At 39.1% G+C, this 16752-nt stretch overlaps 1 protein-coding gene across 1 annotated transcript in view; it reads left to right on the top strand.

Moving 5' to 3' along the window:
- Positions 1-16752, top strand: part of LOC106062536 (uncharacterized) — a 237360-nt gene that overhangs the window by 154110 nt on the left and 66498 nt on the right. Inside the window, exons 6-7 of the mRNA XM_056012798.1 lie at positions 9167-9295; positions 14862-14939. Coding sequence (XP_055868773.1) covers positions 9167-9295; positions 14862-14939 — 207 coding nt within the window. The remainder of the gene's footprint in view (positions 1-9166; positions 9296-14861; positions 14940-16752) is intronic.

Here is a 16752-nt window from a genome sequence, read left to right as displayed (position 1 = left end):
CAGTCATAGAGATCGGGTCTAAATCAAAGAAATCATATGCCGAACTTGGAGTCGAATCCTTAGTAAGGTTGTGACAGAGCGTCGCATGAGGTTTTGCGGGACATGTTTTCCGACAAAATGAATTACGCAAAATAAGAGTTGCGGAAACAGCTTGTCGGAAAATGCGCCGAACGGCGCGAGAGGGTCTAAGTCAGTAAGAATAGCACATTAGGTTTTTGAAATAAAACTTTTTAATAGCAAGATAATGCACTGTAGATACCTCAGAATATGCATTTTGTTGGCTTTCAATACCAGAAATAGTGCTCGGCGACGGGGCTTCGACACGCGCTGGGAGCGCGCTGCGAACTCCCCCAGAACCCCTTGCTAGCAAGGGCGGGTAGTCTACAATAAACAATAAACGTCTTCCGAAAGGGTCAGAATGTAATAAAGATTAATTATGTACACACACACACACACACATATATATATATATATATATATATATATATATATATATATATATATATATATATATATATATATATATATATTTATATATAATTTTTTTCCGCCTGGGGGGGGGGGTGATCCCCCCCAATCCCCCCCCCCCCCCGAAAAAAAATCCTGGCTACGCCCGTGCTTGTAGGTATACTTAAGGCTTCGAATGTGTCTTCGAGGTCAGCTGTCATTATCTCCCCGGTGGATATAACAACAGCGTGTATCGTAATAGTCACTTAATCTCTAATCTTAGACTTAACTTAATCTCTAATCTTAGCCTTTACTTAATCTCTAATCTTAGACTTTACTTAATCTCTAATCTTAGACTTTACTTAATCTCTAATCTTAGACTTTATAGTTTCGTCGTTGTTGTTTTTTTTTTCAATTTCAGTGTTTATTCTCTTGTGAGATGTACGACGATGTCAATGATGGTTGCCGATTTTTCTTTTTTGTTGATAGACAATAAATATGAGCGACTGAAATCCACCACCTTGTCAGTCAAAATAGGTCTATCCCAGTATACTACTACTAATAGGTAATCAGTTGACTCCAGGACCTCCCTGGGTGAGTTTTTGAAGTAACGAGGCGTATCTATTTTAATCACATTCTGTGTCAAAGCCAGGTGTTGGTTGTATTAATTTCGCTACTTGGTCATGTCGCCCTGGATATGCAGATTCTGATAAAGCTGAACACCGTGCCTTACGTGTAACATTCACTCACCTCGTGTTCCCACACTTTCGTCATCTGTCAACAACATCCAGTTTACGGATATTATTTTCATAATTGTTAGTCCTAATAACTCGGTATTGCTGTGACAAAGCCTTCTGTTTCAGGTAAAAAATGACCTGCTTTGAGTCATGCCAAGGAAGCTGCCATGTCAGTCTTGTCCCCGTGTAATAGAGCCGGGAAGTTTCCATGGAGTCTTCTTGCTTCTCTTCGGCCAATCTCACGCCCTGCTTCTAAACCAATATTAACATCATATGTTTTAGGTTCAGTGGGGTTGCGTCAGAGTCTTTTTTTTTTAAAAAAAGAAGATACGTTTATTGAGGCGTGGTGTTGTGATCGCATTTTTTAAACTTGTATCGGCCTCCATCCCTACTAGGCAGATATAGTAGTATAGTGGAAGACTTCGGGTGTAGGTAGAGACATTTAAGTTTTCTCGTGAGATTGTCAATATTATGTAGGTCGGTATTACTCCATTATATGGCACCGGAAGTGTAAAGGAGCACTGGGATGGCCCAGCTATTTATTGCTGTGATGACGTTCAAGACAATTTGCTGTTGAGTATTTTGTAATTATATTATTATTGTTAAGTACAACATTCAGTTTTGTGAAAGAGAGAACCGTTTTGTTAAAAAAGAGGGTTTCATTACATTTTACATAAATCTACAAGTTATGAAGTCTGAGCGCTTATATCTATTGGCTGATGTAGGCACGAGCAAAGCTATCTCAGATAAGAGGAAACAAAGGGTGAACAAACGATGACAGAATGTTGAAATGGGAGTTGGGTGACTAGAGGCATGTGTTTGTTGTAAACTAGGGTTGAGATACTTTCAAGCGTTCGAGATCTTATTATTTCATTTGTGTTTCTACATATATAAGAAAATGAACGCTGTATATTAGCTTCTTAAAATTATTTCGTTTCAAAAAAAGTTTTTAAAGCTTTATTCCAGAGTTGTGTATCCAGTAGAATGTACGTCTCCAAGATGGACTAGCTGTCTGGAGCGACATGAGTCTATTTCTGTTTCGCACTATTAGCACTTTATGATTTACTTAATATGTGAATACAATTGACCCGCCACTGCCAACACTAAATGAAACACAACTTTGTATTATTTTCTTGATGAAGATTTCTCTCTGTGGCGTTTAACGTCTCATGGTTGTAATCTTTTCCCTGTGCATCGCCTCGTGTGACTAGAGGGGCCAATCCTTGATAGTAAGTTGATACACAGCTACAGTCACAGGATTGGACATCTACATTCGCCAGACGTTGTAGCACTTTGACCCCTCCTTCTAACGTACGCCCTCTGCTACCCAGGAATATTCCTTTGAGCTTGCTTACCATCAGGAAAGACATTTCCATGTGTGTACATAAACATTCTGAGGCGTAGATTAAAATTATTTTTTCCAAATTTAGTTATTGAAGAACTTTGTGTCAAATCTTGTATTCCCTTCTGCTGCTGTGTACTTATCTGTTTCTCTCGACCATAACATTTGTAATCATCCCCCACCACCCCCTTCACCACCACGGCTTTGTTCATTTCTTTCTTGTCAATCTTCTGTCCATTTTTTTCACTAATTTCTCACTAGCCTTTTCCCCAACCCCTCTTCGAATTGACCCAAACGGTCAGTCTCGGATAAGGTGGACCTAATTCATTCCAAGTTAAATTTTTTTTTGCCAGTCAACCTTGACCTTTAACCGTCACTTACGCAGTTCCTGATTAAGTAAGGGAAGAAAAAATTTCGAGAGTGACTAAACGTCAAGAGAACTGTTGGCCCACACACACAATCTGAATGTAAGTTTGTAGAACTAAAAGTGAAAGCCATTGGAAACGTAATGAGTGAGAAAAGTCTCATTCTTTTGGTGTGTATTTTCTTTCTATAAAAGAAGATCTGAAACGTGAGCCTCATGCAAAGATTAAACAGTTAAAAATAAATCAAGGGAGGCAACCGGGACAAAAATTAAAGAAGGATTTACCATTGTCTGCGCTTAGCGTTATAATTAAAGTGCAAATTAGTGCTATAGTACTTCGATCAGTGAGGCTCAATGAACACAGTTATCTCCCTGGTGATCACTTGAAACAAAAAGTGTTACTAATGAAACAGTTCAGTCCCTTAGCTGTTTCTGATCTCAATCAAATGAATGTTTACCAAATCTACCACAAGTTGCATAATATCTGTATATGGCATAAATGGAGTACAGAATAGCTATGCCTACGCATAATCTGTAACATTGTATTTCTCGTGTGTCAATATTTTCCCTTTGCAACTTCTTGTGTGACTAAAGAGGCCAATCCTTCATACACTGCTGCGGTCACAGGTTGGGCATATGTAATCATCAGGCGCCGTTGCATTTTTTCCATTCTTTCTGCTGCTGCTGTGTATGACATCTGCAATCCTTCTTTTATGCTCTCTCTCCATGTGAATCTATCCATTGCTACTTTTTCCCAGTTGCTAGTGTCGATTTTAAAGAACTTCATGTCGCGTTTGCATACATCCGTAAAAAAAACAGTAAAGTGGGCGACCAGCGGCTCTCCTGCCTTCTGCTAGATCGCCATTTAGAATCTCTTGTGGAAGTCGACCTACTGGCATTCTACGAACGTTGCTAAGCAGCCAAGGCATCTGCTGCTGATAACACAGTGGATGCCCTGGCACCGTGCTTTTCGAAGTACTTCCTCATTGGTTATTTTATCTTGCCACCTTATTTTAAGAATCACCTTAGGCATCGGAGGTGGAAGGTTTTTTTCTTTATACGAGTAGGTTGACCAAGTTTCACTTCCGTATATCAAAGTGCTCATCACACAGGTTCGGTAGACTAAGGCTTTAGTATTGTTAGTCAGCGATATGTTGTCCCACACTCTTTTCTGCAACCGTGACATGGTGCCCATTGCTTTGGGCTATCCTGTTGTTAATGTCTTTATCTAGTAAAGCATCGTTGGATATGATGGAGCCAAGATTGCTAAAATGGTCAACAATTTCTAGTGGTTGGCCATTAATGGTTACGTGAGGTGCATCATCAGCATACATGAGTTTCCTGATAAGAATCTTTTCGTCATGGATGATTACTTGCTCAACAGTCCCTCTATTTTCCTGTTAAGATAACTCTTCATTTCGCCATTTCCATCTTTTTTTTTTCATTCCCAACACGCCTCCAAAAATTATTTTTTTTTTAGCTTGTCAAGGAAGAAAATATTTATCATTTACAACATCACCACCACCTGAGGTCGAAAAGTCCGTTACGGATCAATGAAGAAATAGATTACCTGTTCTTTTTTTACTCGCCACAGAGATAGAAACTAGTTAGGACATGGTGAACTTATGTCAGATTTGCCTTGAACAGAATGCTCCATTAATTCCGTCAGCAATTGATGTTCTGGAGACTCATTCTCGGTCGAAATATTTCATTTTAATATTCTTTTACCAGTCTGCCTTCGGAAATGTAATCAATTAGATTAATCATATTATTTGGTTCAGTCATGTGGTTGTTTTTTTGTTGATGTTTTTTTTTTATCTACGTGATGGCCAGATTTTTTTCATAGAGTGCTTTTATCAATACATGTCATGATAATTGTTATTAAATGCAAGATGGTTTCATTCTTTCGAAATTCTGACCACGTCATATTCGGAACACATCATCGTGGATACTTTCTAACAAAAGGAAACTTTATATAAGGCTATAATAATAATAATACTGATACTTCTAATAATAATAATAACAACACATTATGGAAGGTTGTACATAATCCCCATAATCAAGTTGCGAAAATAATATAAAAGCACCTGGCCTTGACACATGACCTGATTGGAAAAAATACGCCCACTTATTATAATACTTGCCACAGGAGGTCCATGTATGGGCCCACTATCTATACGAGTGATGGGCAAAACAAGGCCCTTGGTCGAAGTCAGCTCCATGGAGAAATTTCTTCCGGCCCGCCAAATGATTTGGAATAATATTTTAAAAAACAAAATCAAGTTTTTAATACGAGTTAAAACACTGAAGCATCTTTGTGACAACAAGTGTGTCTATTTGCAATGAAATTATTGCCTTTATTAGGACTATAATCTATCAGATAGACACAAAGATAAAGGCACATTCCTCGCATCATATGCCATGACAAATTTGTACAAATTCTCTTTCTTCCCGAGTACTATTAGAGCATGGGTAAGTTGCCTGAGTAAACTTGGAAAACCAATGACTTGGCAGAATGTAAGTCATTTGTTAATATGCGTGACGAGATTGACCTAGGATCACGTGTAGGGCGTAATCATCTTATTACGAGGTAACGTCTGTATTTTATAAGATATACGTTTCCGTCAAGACACGTCATTGACTAATGATGCAAGAAAAAAATCTGAAAATCTCTGAAAGTCACTACACATGCAAGTTATAATTTGTATTTCAAAAAGAGATAAAAACTTTCTGATGGCGAATTTGTTAAAAGTAAGGAGCTAGAACGTCGAATCAATGCATAGAAATGTTACATCACTGTTAGCCTCCTTACATGTTCGACTATAACTTCAGTTCCTCTTCAATGAGAGCCAGTAACGATGTATATATAATACTGAGCAGTTAGTTGTATTTATTACAATGTTTTGTTGTTTCTAAGAAGCTGGTATTTATGTGTTCCTTTAAAAGGTGCCATACATTTCTTTTCTGTCTTCATGTTAAAAGGGGCGCGGTGGCTGAGTACTTTGTACTTCAAATTTTGGCTCTGGGAAGGGAAGTAAGCGATACTGGAATAAACGGACCAAATATGTTTGAAAAGGATTTGGGGGGGGGGGGAAGGGTTGTAAAGCGAGCTGTTCCAATTCAACGTAACATTTACTAGAATTCACTGGCCAGTATATGTTTTGTATGCATGGAAATGCGGGCCTATTCGCTGAGACTGAAGGGGTTCCGGTAAGAATTCAAGAGCTTTGTGGGAGAGTGGTACTATACGCAAAATGCAATTTAAAAAACAAGCTTTAGAAAAAAGAATGTTTTTTTTTTTTTAGAAACAGATCTTATTTAAGGGAAAGAACCAGTAAATACTGCCTTTTATCTTTTAAAATTACAGGGTTTGGCTCCCTTTCTGATATATAAAAACCAAATTAATTAATTAGTACTAAATGATAAACTAGTTGGTTAATGTTTAGATTGATTCATGTGATATCATGGAGCGAAATTTATAACTTGGTCCAAGAATGGGAAGTGGGAGAAAAAAAGTTTGTCAAACTTTAATAAAGGGATTCAATCCATACATATATCCACATCTCTCATTAAGTAGCATTTAATGCCCTTATTTTCATATCAAACAAAATGATTAATCACCAACAATTAATTAATTAATTAATTTTTAAAAATTTATTCATGTCTTGTCAGGTTTAATGGATAATTGACCAAAGTTTTAACTTGACCTGAGAATGGGAAATGGAAGATAAAAAAAATACCAGACAGAGTGAGCTAGTTTAAGTCTAAGAGTGAGTGGATATAAGCTTTGTAAAGTAAAAAAAAAAGTATTCCGGCTGTGATACAGGAGACCGGAGCGGTACTGATCGAAATTAACAATAATTATCATGGTAACAAAATGTGTCAGGAAATCAGAGCCCTTGTTTATATATTATAGCTATCATGTTTTCAATATGGACCTGACACATCGGTATTTTAAAGAAAGCAACTAAGACCTCTTGAACGTTTTCACCAAAGATGTCAGCACTACATCATGGACATACGGTGGCAGGACCGCACCACAACACAGCGATGTCCTTGCGAATACCGGAATGGACAGTGTAGAGGGGCCCTTAACGTTACGCTTATCAGGACTCTATCCCGTAAGGGGACGAATGTATACCAAAGTCTTTTTTTTTATCAGCTGAAAGGTTGTCGGCGTAACAGAGTTACCATTCGGACATGCTTTCAATACCTAATCAGAAACCCCATTGGTTACTAACCAAGCTGAGAATTACTCCCTTAGAGCACGGAAGAGGAAGCGGGCAGTGAGTTTTAAGGTGGCCTTGCCTACGTACAAGGACTAATCCTTGTCACCTTTAAAACCAGCTTAGGCGCCAACTTGCTTTAGCGAACAAAGAATAGAGCATTTGGCTGCTGGCGGCTTCAGAACGAGGCAGGTGAAGATCACAGGATACACAATACAGACCAAACAAAAAAAAAAGCAACTGCCTGTGGCAGACGTAGAAAAGAAAAGATGAATCCACTACATTCGGACAACGGTTATGACTGCTCTGGTAGTGGCAAAATATGTAGGTCGTAGCTGGGGCTGCGTAGCCACGTGAATTACTCATAAATACTGCACTCGTCATCAATCTTCGGACGCTAACACAAAGTATGTTATTATTTAACCTAGAAGGTCATTTTACATATTTAGTGTTCATTTGATATGTAAAACATCAAAGTTTTCCATGTTTAAGTATAATTGTTTCATATTTAGTAGTAATTATTATTTTTGAAAAATATTTGGGTTCATTTTTTAAGCAATGCTTATTTACATTTTTTTTTTTTTAGATATTCACAAACTAGAGCGAGTAACATATATTTCTTGTATATATGCACCTTAAAATTCACTTTTATTGTCTGTACACTAGTGTGTAACATGTATCTTTATCGAGACAGAGCACATTAAATCTCTGTACATTTTAACTGTTTGACCATGTGATTATTTTACTTTCTCACTATTCCTTAATCAAGCTAGATGTTTAAGGGTTAAAAACCAAAGATTTCACTTTTTTAGTTTACTCTAAATTTTTTAAATAAATTCGTCTTTTTTGAAAAAGTCCACGAACTGACTTTCTACAGTCTATGATACTTGACAAGAAAAACTAAAAAATAAATGCTTATACGAAATGTAGATGCATTAATTAGTTTGGATCCGTCATGTTTATTAAATTTGTAAAGGCTCTGAACCAACACTAAATCTGTGCGGTTAATAATATTTTTTACCAATTGTTTTTGTTTAGCGCCTATATCATGCCTCTAGTTTTCTCAACACGCCATGATCCTATCGACTATCTGGACCAGTTGGGTATGTAGGGAATGGGGAAGAAAGAAAAGGAGATCTGGGTGGAGTTGGTTTTTAAAAGGAGGGGAGGAGGGGGAACGATCCGAATTCGAGCTCGTGGCTTACGCCTCCTGGGCCGACGCTCTAACTCTAACCAATCCGCTAGTGGGGTACCTTTCACTAGAGAAGATGGTATAGATATATTGTTTTGCTCAATTTAGAGCGGTGACCTATAAAGGGGACTAATACCGCTTCTTAAGTCAACTACAATTTCTTGCCCTTGTTTGAGATACCAAACAAAATGATTAATTACCAATTGTTAATTAATTAATTAAAAAAAAATTGATTCTTGAGTTTTCAGGTAAAACAAATAATTATGCAACATTTCAGCTTGATCCGAGATTGGGTGTCGAAAAATTAAATAACGAGTTTAAATTTTTGGCCAGACAGACAGAAAGACAGACAGAGTGAGTTAATATATAATTTTTTTTTAAATACCAAGAATCTTTGAGGCAGCCGACCAGCCATGGTACGAATTGACCCATAAGCTATCTTATCTAGTGCATATTCTGTGTATGTTCTGTTTAGTCTTCATTTGCTATACCTGACCACAGTATATATACCAGACCAACCTTAAGCTAGCTCTTAAGACAAGAATTTTCTTTAAATTCAATAGCTGTCTGCGTTCTTCTAATGGACATGTTAGCATTGCATCTCTAGGCCAATCAGGCAACATGTCAAAATGAAAGCGATGGGAAACTGAACTATCTCCAGTCCGTGTGGCCATTGTGTCTATGTGTGCAAGAAGTACACAGCCAGACGTCTTAACAAACTCAGACCAAATCGATTTTACTTTTTACCTAATTTTTTAAGCAAACTGAAGACTTGGCACGGTCCTGGCATATTGTATTGAGCTGAAAAATCTGTTTTTCATTTGGCCTATTTGTTTTGTTTTGTTATTTTCGATGCAGATTCTCAAGTCCAGAGCTACATTGCTGGAAAAAGACAATGCCCCTGACTTGATACGAGGTTCGGATCCTAATCGCTCTATGGCCAGCATCAATGAGCTGAGTGATTACACTGAGACTGCGCGATACAACGTGAGTATACCATCAAACTAAAGTGTTCAAATATCTGTCACTGTCAAAATAGTTACCTTGTTGAACCGTATTGTCAATTGGTGAATTTTGTGAAAATAAGAGAGTGAAAATGTAAATGGTGAACATCAGTGAAGTATCACCGGAAATGAGGTCGTAGGAGAGATAGAGAGTAAGGAGATTGAGAATGTGAGTTGAACAGTGAGCAGTGCATGGATGTAGATGAAGTCAGTACAGAGTATATAGTCACGAGATGTACTTAGTTTTGTGTTGAAATTATTAATTGAAGTTATTAAGCTGAAGTAATTAATGTCATGTGAAGACAAGCAATGAACTTAGTGAGATCTGAAAGAATTTTAAGTGGAGCAAGAAGCTATTATGCTCCTCAAATAGAATCATGATTGAGATCATGGAAATAAACCTTGTATTGTATTACGTTCTACATGAAGCAAGTAAATGAAGTAAGTTCATCCAGTATCATTAGCTACACTGATGGCCAACCTCTTCCAGGTTTGCTTGGGTCAGCCCACTTTCCTCTTTCCTTGCGGAAGCGTGGTCGAGAGGCTAAGTGCGCTTGAACTTGGCTTGGCTTTGCTACCTAGAAGGGGGCTCGAGGTTCGACACCCGACTCGGGCAGAATTGTGTTTAATTTTTACCTAAAGCTAGCACGGAAAACCAACTCCTAGACACCCCCTCCCCCCACTGGTCCACAAATGAGATTGGACCAAAAGCGCTCTGAGCATGCTATAAGCATGAAAGTAGCGCTATATAAAAGCTATAATAATAATTCCAATCAAGTGCTTACCTTGCAACATTGGTAGCAGGTTTTCGCTGATTGTGTCCAATCCAGCTCCACTTTCGCTTTTATATGTCTTGGGTTGTGGGATTTTGTCTAGTTTTTCCCACAAATCTTTATCTTTTCTGGCCACCTTTCTGTTTATTACATTCTTCAAGAAGTCATTTGTATTTACATTTTGCAAGTAGTTATGTATATGTTGTTTGTAGTGAAATACTGCTATTATGGATGACAAGGCTACAAGAAATGTGCCTACAAACATCCTACAAAACTAATGTCAATGATTGGATGTATCGAAACTTGGTGTCACAATCGCCAATATCAAGTATTATATCATACTCTTGTTACAATATCCTGCAGAGCAATCAAAGGCCATGTAACTTTAAGAGGGTCGTATGGCCCCTGTTTGAGAATGTCTACTTCTGAATCTGATAAAGAGGATATATTCGGACTAATGAGGAAGAGGCGATAGTTTTGTGTATTTGAAATGAGTTGTAATAAAAAAAAAGGTTGGAAAAAAAAAGGGGGGGGGGGTAAGTAAATGAAAAGATAACAATTTATTCTACATCGGAAAGAATGGACGAACGATTGGCCTACCGATTCAAAGATCAAAGGTTCGAGTCTCAGTGTAGCAACAGCTAAAAAAAAGTATTTGCTAGCAGTAAAGGTCGTTAGTCATTGAGCTGGACACACTATACCCTTGTTAACCTTTGACATAGAATACATCTTTTAATTGAAGAGAAAGGTCTGAAAGGAGACTAACTCCTCTGAAGAATCTGTTTTAAGAAGACTAGTATATAGTGGTTAAGGTAAAAGGGATGTGAGAAAAGGGGCGGGGGAGGGGGACACAGGACAGAAAGTTTATTTACGGAAAAGAAACGAAATTCCAACTTAGAACAAACATTGACAACCAAGAAAACACGTATACACTTCGTCTTGCATAAGAAACTTGAAGGAAGACATTGCAACGCATGCACACTATGATTAGGGAGGCGGGGCGACTGAGCGGTAAAGCGCTTGGCTTCCGAACCGAACCGGGGTCAGGGGTTCGAATCCGGTGAAGACTGAGATTTTTAATTTCAGGATCTTCGGGCGCCTCTGAGTCCACCCAGCTCTAATGGGTACCTGACATAAGTTTGGAAAAAATAAAGACGGTTGGTCGTTGTGCTGGCCACATGACATCCTCGTTAACCGTAGGCCACAGAAACAGATTACCTTTGCATCATCTAAGCATGTCATCAGGTTAGCACGTTCGCGAGTTGACCTTAGAGAGTACGTCACAGAGATCGACGTCATAACTTAATGTACGTATATGAGAGTGTGTGTACTATCTGTGTGTTGTGTGTATCGCGTACGTTGTGTGTGGTTTTGTGTGTGCTGTGTCTGTTTTGCTTGTGTTTTGTGTGCATTTTGTATATGATGTGTGTGTTATGTTTTCATTGTGTTGTATGTGTGTTGCCGGAGTGTTGAGTGGAAGTGAGAACAGCTTGTTGTTGAGACCTCAAGTTACAACATTGTTACCTCGGGGTGTAGTTTGTTTTTTTCCAGAGTTTTTTTTTTTAAGGTGAGATTGGGAAAATAAAAAGGTGAATGTAAATCCTCTTTACCTCTACTGTAAAGTAAATGTTGGCATACACATTTAGCTTGGAGTGTCTGTAAATAGATTCACCTAGTTTGGGTTGGTTTCATCTATTTGTCCTTACATAGTCTTAGTGTTAGAAATATGTAACTCTCTTCTTCTACGTTACACCGGTCGTTCTATTGTAAGAACAAAAAGATAATTGCATCCCACGCGTCCAGGTGTCAACGTAGTTCACTGGCGGATAGATAGGGGCAGGGGGAATTTTTGTTTTGTGTAGATAAATGACTGGATGTGTGTTCCAAATTACTTACATTATCTCGATGATTGTAGACTAATTATTAATACTTTAATGAATTTTTATCACATCTTTTTTCTGCTTTGTTGGCCAATTTTTGTGACTGAGGGAGGGGGGGGGGGCAATCGCATCTACCGCACGCCCCCCTCTAACCATTTGGGTGATGGAGGGCAGTATAATTTAAGGCAACAATCCGCCGGGCGGGGGATAGGAAGCTTACAGTGCTTCCCCAGAGCCACTACCTGTTAAAAGAGGGGCATTACATACTTTTTTTGTTGTTGCTGATTTCGGTAACCATTTCCATGCTCTAATGGCACTAGGGGAAGAACAAGCGCTTCCTTAGACTTAGGTCCTCCTGCACTATTCTTCGAATAGGTCGTCAAGTTCTCTCTGTACTGAGAGTGGTCCTAGGGGACTTCCACAGCCTCTTCCTATCTGATGCCCCACAAAGTTCAGATTTTTTAAGAAGGTGCGACGCCCCCGTTAAACATGGACGTCCTCGTTTATTACACTTTCTTCTTATTCGTCTTCCATGTTAGGGCCGACTTTGATCAACGTAAAAAATACAGACTAGCAAAAAATAAAATATTTCTCACTAGATAAACCAAACTTGTGAGATCACTGTCAGTGGCATAACTAAAGAAACAGTTTAAAAGGATTGCTCACGAGGCAAAGAAACATAAGAACTGTTTTTCGGTAATTTTTTTTTATTTCTTGTAAAGTTAGGGAAATTTTCTACTAAATATATTGTCTTGTGATGTATGTTTTGGAGCGGGGGGGGGATCTAGTTGAAGATGTTGATCAGATGGTGTACATAAAAAGGAAACATTTAAACACAAAAGCGAGTAATGAGGGAAGTGGTGCAAAAGATCGTTCCGCCACTCAGTGAATAAACATTTCAGTTAAATTTATCTGGGGTTTTAACTACCTCACTCTAAGGTCAATGTTAGTCAACAATCACAAAGAGGAGTGGCTCAACCAATGGGCATCAGGAAACACAGGCAGAGCCATGTACAAAGAAATAACTACGCCTAACAAACTGGACAGTATTGACTTCCTCCCCACCCCTTTGAAACCGTAAACCATATCCTCTTTAAATGCCCCTTCCTAACCCTTAGGCAGTCCCCACTTCCACTACAGCCCAACATAACCAACACCCTGTACGGCAGAGCTGAACAATTGAAGAAAACAGCACACTTTTTTTCTTTGGCACAGTCTGCAAAAGAGCTCACAGCTCAGCAGCAATAAAGCTGGACTAGAAGAAGAAGAAGAAGAATCTGGGGGTTTAATTGGTCTGTTATTTTGGTTTTCCTTAAATAGGTACACCTGTTATATTAGTCGTACTAGGAAGCAGTGATTCTCAAAAATCTTAAAAATCAACTACAGGTAATAATGTGTCAAGATGATCTCTCCCAAGGGAGTAATGACAGCTCTCAGGAGTCAAGAGAATCGCCCAGTAAAACTGACATCAAAAAGTAACACCACACGATCAATAATAATTGGTTTCATAGTGTCGGACAGTTGAGAGATTCATAATGGTACTCTAGTGCCAAGGCCGAGCCTCGTGTCGATTTTCTATATCATAGTGAATACTGTTAACTATTTCTAAAAGATGTTAATGTCTAAATATGTTCTTTTTTTTTCTTCTCAATTTTAATCTTTTCAAGCGATGGTCTTAGAGTAGCTGCGAATCATGGCAAGGTTTTAATTAAGCTGTTCTTGGTTGGTTCACTTATTTGATAGCATCAATGACTTTCACTTCATTACTCTTCACTGACTCACTGACAATCATTCAGAGAGAAAGAGTGAGAGAGAAGGAGAGAGAATATAGATATAGAGAGAAAGATATGGAGTTAAGAAAAAGGGATAAAGATTGAGAGAGAAAAAGAGAAAAGAAAATGAGCGACAAAGAGAGAGAAAGAAGAGAGAGTGAGACAAAGAGAGAGAAAGAAGAGAGAGTGAGACAAAGAGAGAGAAAGAAGAGAGAGTGAGTCAAAGAGAGAGAAAGAAGAGAGAGTGAGACAAAGAGAGAGAAAGAAGAGAGAGTGAGACAAAGAGAGAGAAAGAAGAGAGAGTGAGAGAAAGAGAGAGAAAGAAGAGAGAGTGAGACAAAGAAAGAGAAAGAAGAGAGAGTGAGACAAAGAGAGGGAAAGAAGAGAGAGTGAGAGAAAGAGAGAGAAATAAAGAGACATAAAAAATTGGAAAGAGAACGAAAATAAAATGAGAGATGTGAAATAAAGAAAGAGAGATAGTGAGAAAGAGAGAAAGTGAAGGTGGACAAATAACTGATACTCTACGCTTGTACAGGTACAACGCCTTGGGAATGGGTTCAAAACTTTGATCACGAAATAAGTTTTTATCTAGTCTAGTTGGCACTTAACATCATCTAACGTGTCTGTTTTATTTCAGAGAGAAAGAGAAAAGGGGGGGGGGGGAGAAATGCTAGATTGCGATAGAAAGAAAGAGAAAATGAGAAAGTGACAGCAGAATAAGAGACAGTGAGACAGAGATAGAAATCGAGAGAGAGAGAGAAATAAAGATAGAGAAAGAGAGAGAGGGCGAAAGAGAGAGAGACAGATAGAGTGAAAGAAAATAAAGAGAGGGATCAATAGTACACCTTTATATAGGCCTACTAGTTTTTTCTTTTTTTTTTTCGTTCTGTGTGTTACACCATGGCTCTAACGTCACCCATTCATCGCTGTATTCTATCAGCCTGTACCCTTGTGAGGTCACATCATCATAATTATCTTCGTCATCTTCCTCGTCATAAATCAAGCGGGGGGAGGGCTGCCTCGATTCGAATGCCCGGACACTTCCCTTAATGTCTTGCACGACCTCTGACCCCGCTCCCATCTCTCTTCCATTCTCTACTTCTGCCTCTCTGTTTCTCCCACAGGGTGACTTGGTGCACGTGAAAGAGCTGGACATCAAGGGATTTGAAATGAGGAGCAAACTGCTCACCTACATACGTATGGTAAGACAAACATGTACTCACTCACGCACACACTTAGGCCCCAACCAGCCAACAAATCACCCACAATAGTTCAGACATTGGTACCTTTCACCCAGCTAGACCGTCTAAGTCCCTGGTTCATTCAATGCTGCTTATAAAACGAGCTTAGTTCAATGGGACCCCAAAGTTTTAGACCTGGGGCACAAGTATGTTTCCGACATCGTACCATGGGCGGCATCACTGGAAAAAAAAAGTCGTCGACTCAAAATAGAAACACAGCCACCGCGGCTTTATTATGCATATATTTCGATCAGGACCTGACTTAGGCTTGATAAGGCCCTCATCTATTTGATATGTGGGTCCACTTGTAATCAACATAAGACAATTTGTCCTTTTCTTTTTAATGATGAAAATATACCTGAAACCATTTTATGAGAGCCCCACAAACAAGTTGGGCCCCTAAGCTGTATCTTATGTTGTCTGTAGGTAAATCCAGCATTGGTTTCGACTGCCGCACCGAGTACGCACCGAGCACGCACCGAGTACGCACCGAGCACGACCTGCGTGTTGTGCGTTGGGCAACACTAACTAATCCAATTTTTTATAACAAGGTTTGCTAGAAACAAAAAAAAACTTCCCATGAGTTTAAAAACTTAAGGTAGCTTTCACTGGCAAATATTTAGAATTTAGGGATCCTTTAAGTCCCTACATACCTCGATCAGGTCTCAACACAAAGTACCCTACTTTTAACATCCACGTGTCCTTGACAGTTCCTGTACATTAACACAAATGAAAGTCGAAGGCGTTGGGAAAAGAAAGGAGACAAAACCTAGACCAGACTCGCCCAAACACACACACACACAAACACACCTACACTCACATGCAACGCTGCATATAGAAACTGTAACCGAATTCTCCACTCCCGCGCCAAGAGAGAAGACAAATGGGTAGATTGTCACTGACGTGTGCATCAGGTTAGCCCCAGTCTGTGACCTCACAGGAAACTGTGCCCGCAAGCTAAAGACGTTTTCTAGTTGGAAAGAAAAAGAAAAAGGTTGTTTGCAGAGCAGTTTGTTTTAGGTGCACATGTCATACATCTAATTAAATACACTGTTCTTTTTTTCTTTTTTTTTTTGGGTGGGGGGTGGGGTCTTACAAGACAAGGGGCGTTAAAGTCGTCAGAAATAGCGGTAGGAGGCGCTGTGGTTGAGTGGTAAAGCACTTGGCTCCGAAGCGAGTGCTCCCGGGCTCGAATCCTTCTGAAGACTGGGATTTTTAAATTTCAGGACATTTACGGCACCACTGCTCTTATGGGTACCTGACACTAGTCGAGGAAAGTAAAGGCGGTTAGTCGTTGCTTTGGCCACATGGCACCCTCGTAAACCGTGGGTCATAGAAACAGGTGACCTTTACATCGTCTGCCTCATAAGGCGCGAGGTCTGAAAGTGCACTTCATTACAGTGGCTAGTTGGACGTAGAGTTGGTCGTTAGCTTTAAGAAACGTTTAGTTCACCGACCTATAGTTCTTTACTGCCAATAACGAATCTGTTAGTTTACCCTTTAGCCACAAACCACGGGACCTCTAATATTGATTTTAAAGCGGACATACGTGGAGATTATAGACAGGATTAGTGCATCCATTAGACTCTACGATGACCTGTTAATTACTAAAACCCTACGGCCATATAACAATGTCCTCAAGATCTCAGGGGCAAAGACTTCCTCTAGGGAAAAGTTCCAAGAACAAGAAGAAGACGCAGAGAAAGCGATGGGAAGACAACATAAAATAATGGACGGGCCTGTTATTGAAAGAGATTCAAGTCAAAAGACAGAG

This window comes from Biomphalaria glabrata, chromosome 15, assembly GCF_947242115.1.
Source record: "Biomphalaria glabrata chromosome 15, xgBioGlab47.1, whole genome shotgun sequence".
Lineage (NCBI taxonomy): Eukaryota > Metazoa > Mollusca > Gastropoda > Planorbidae > Biomphalaria > Biomphalaria glabrata.
Note: the sequence above shows the minus strand (reverse complement) of the source record. Positions and strands in the feature narration are given on the sequence as shown.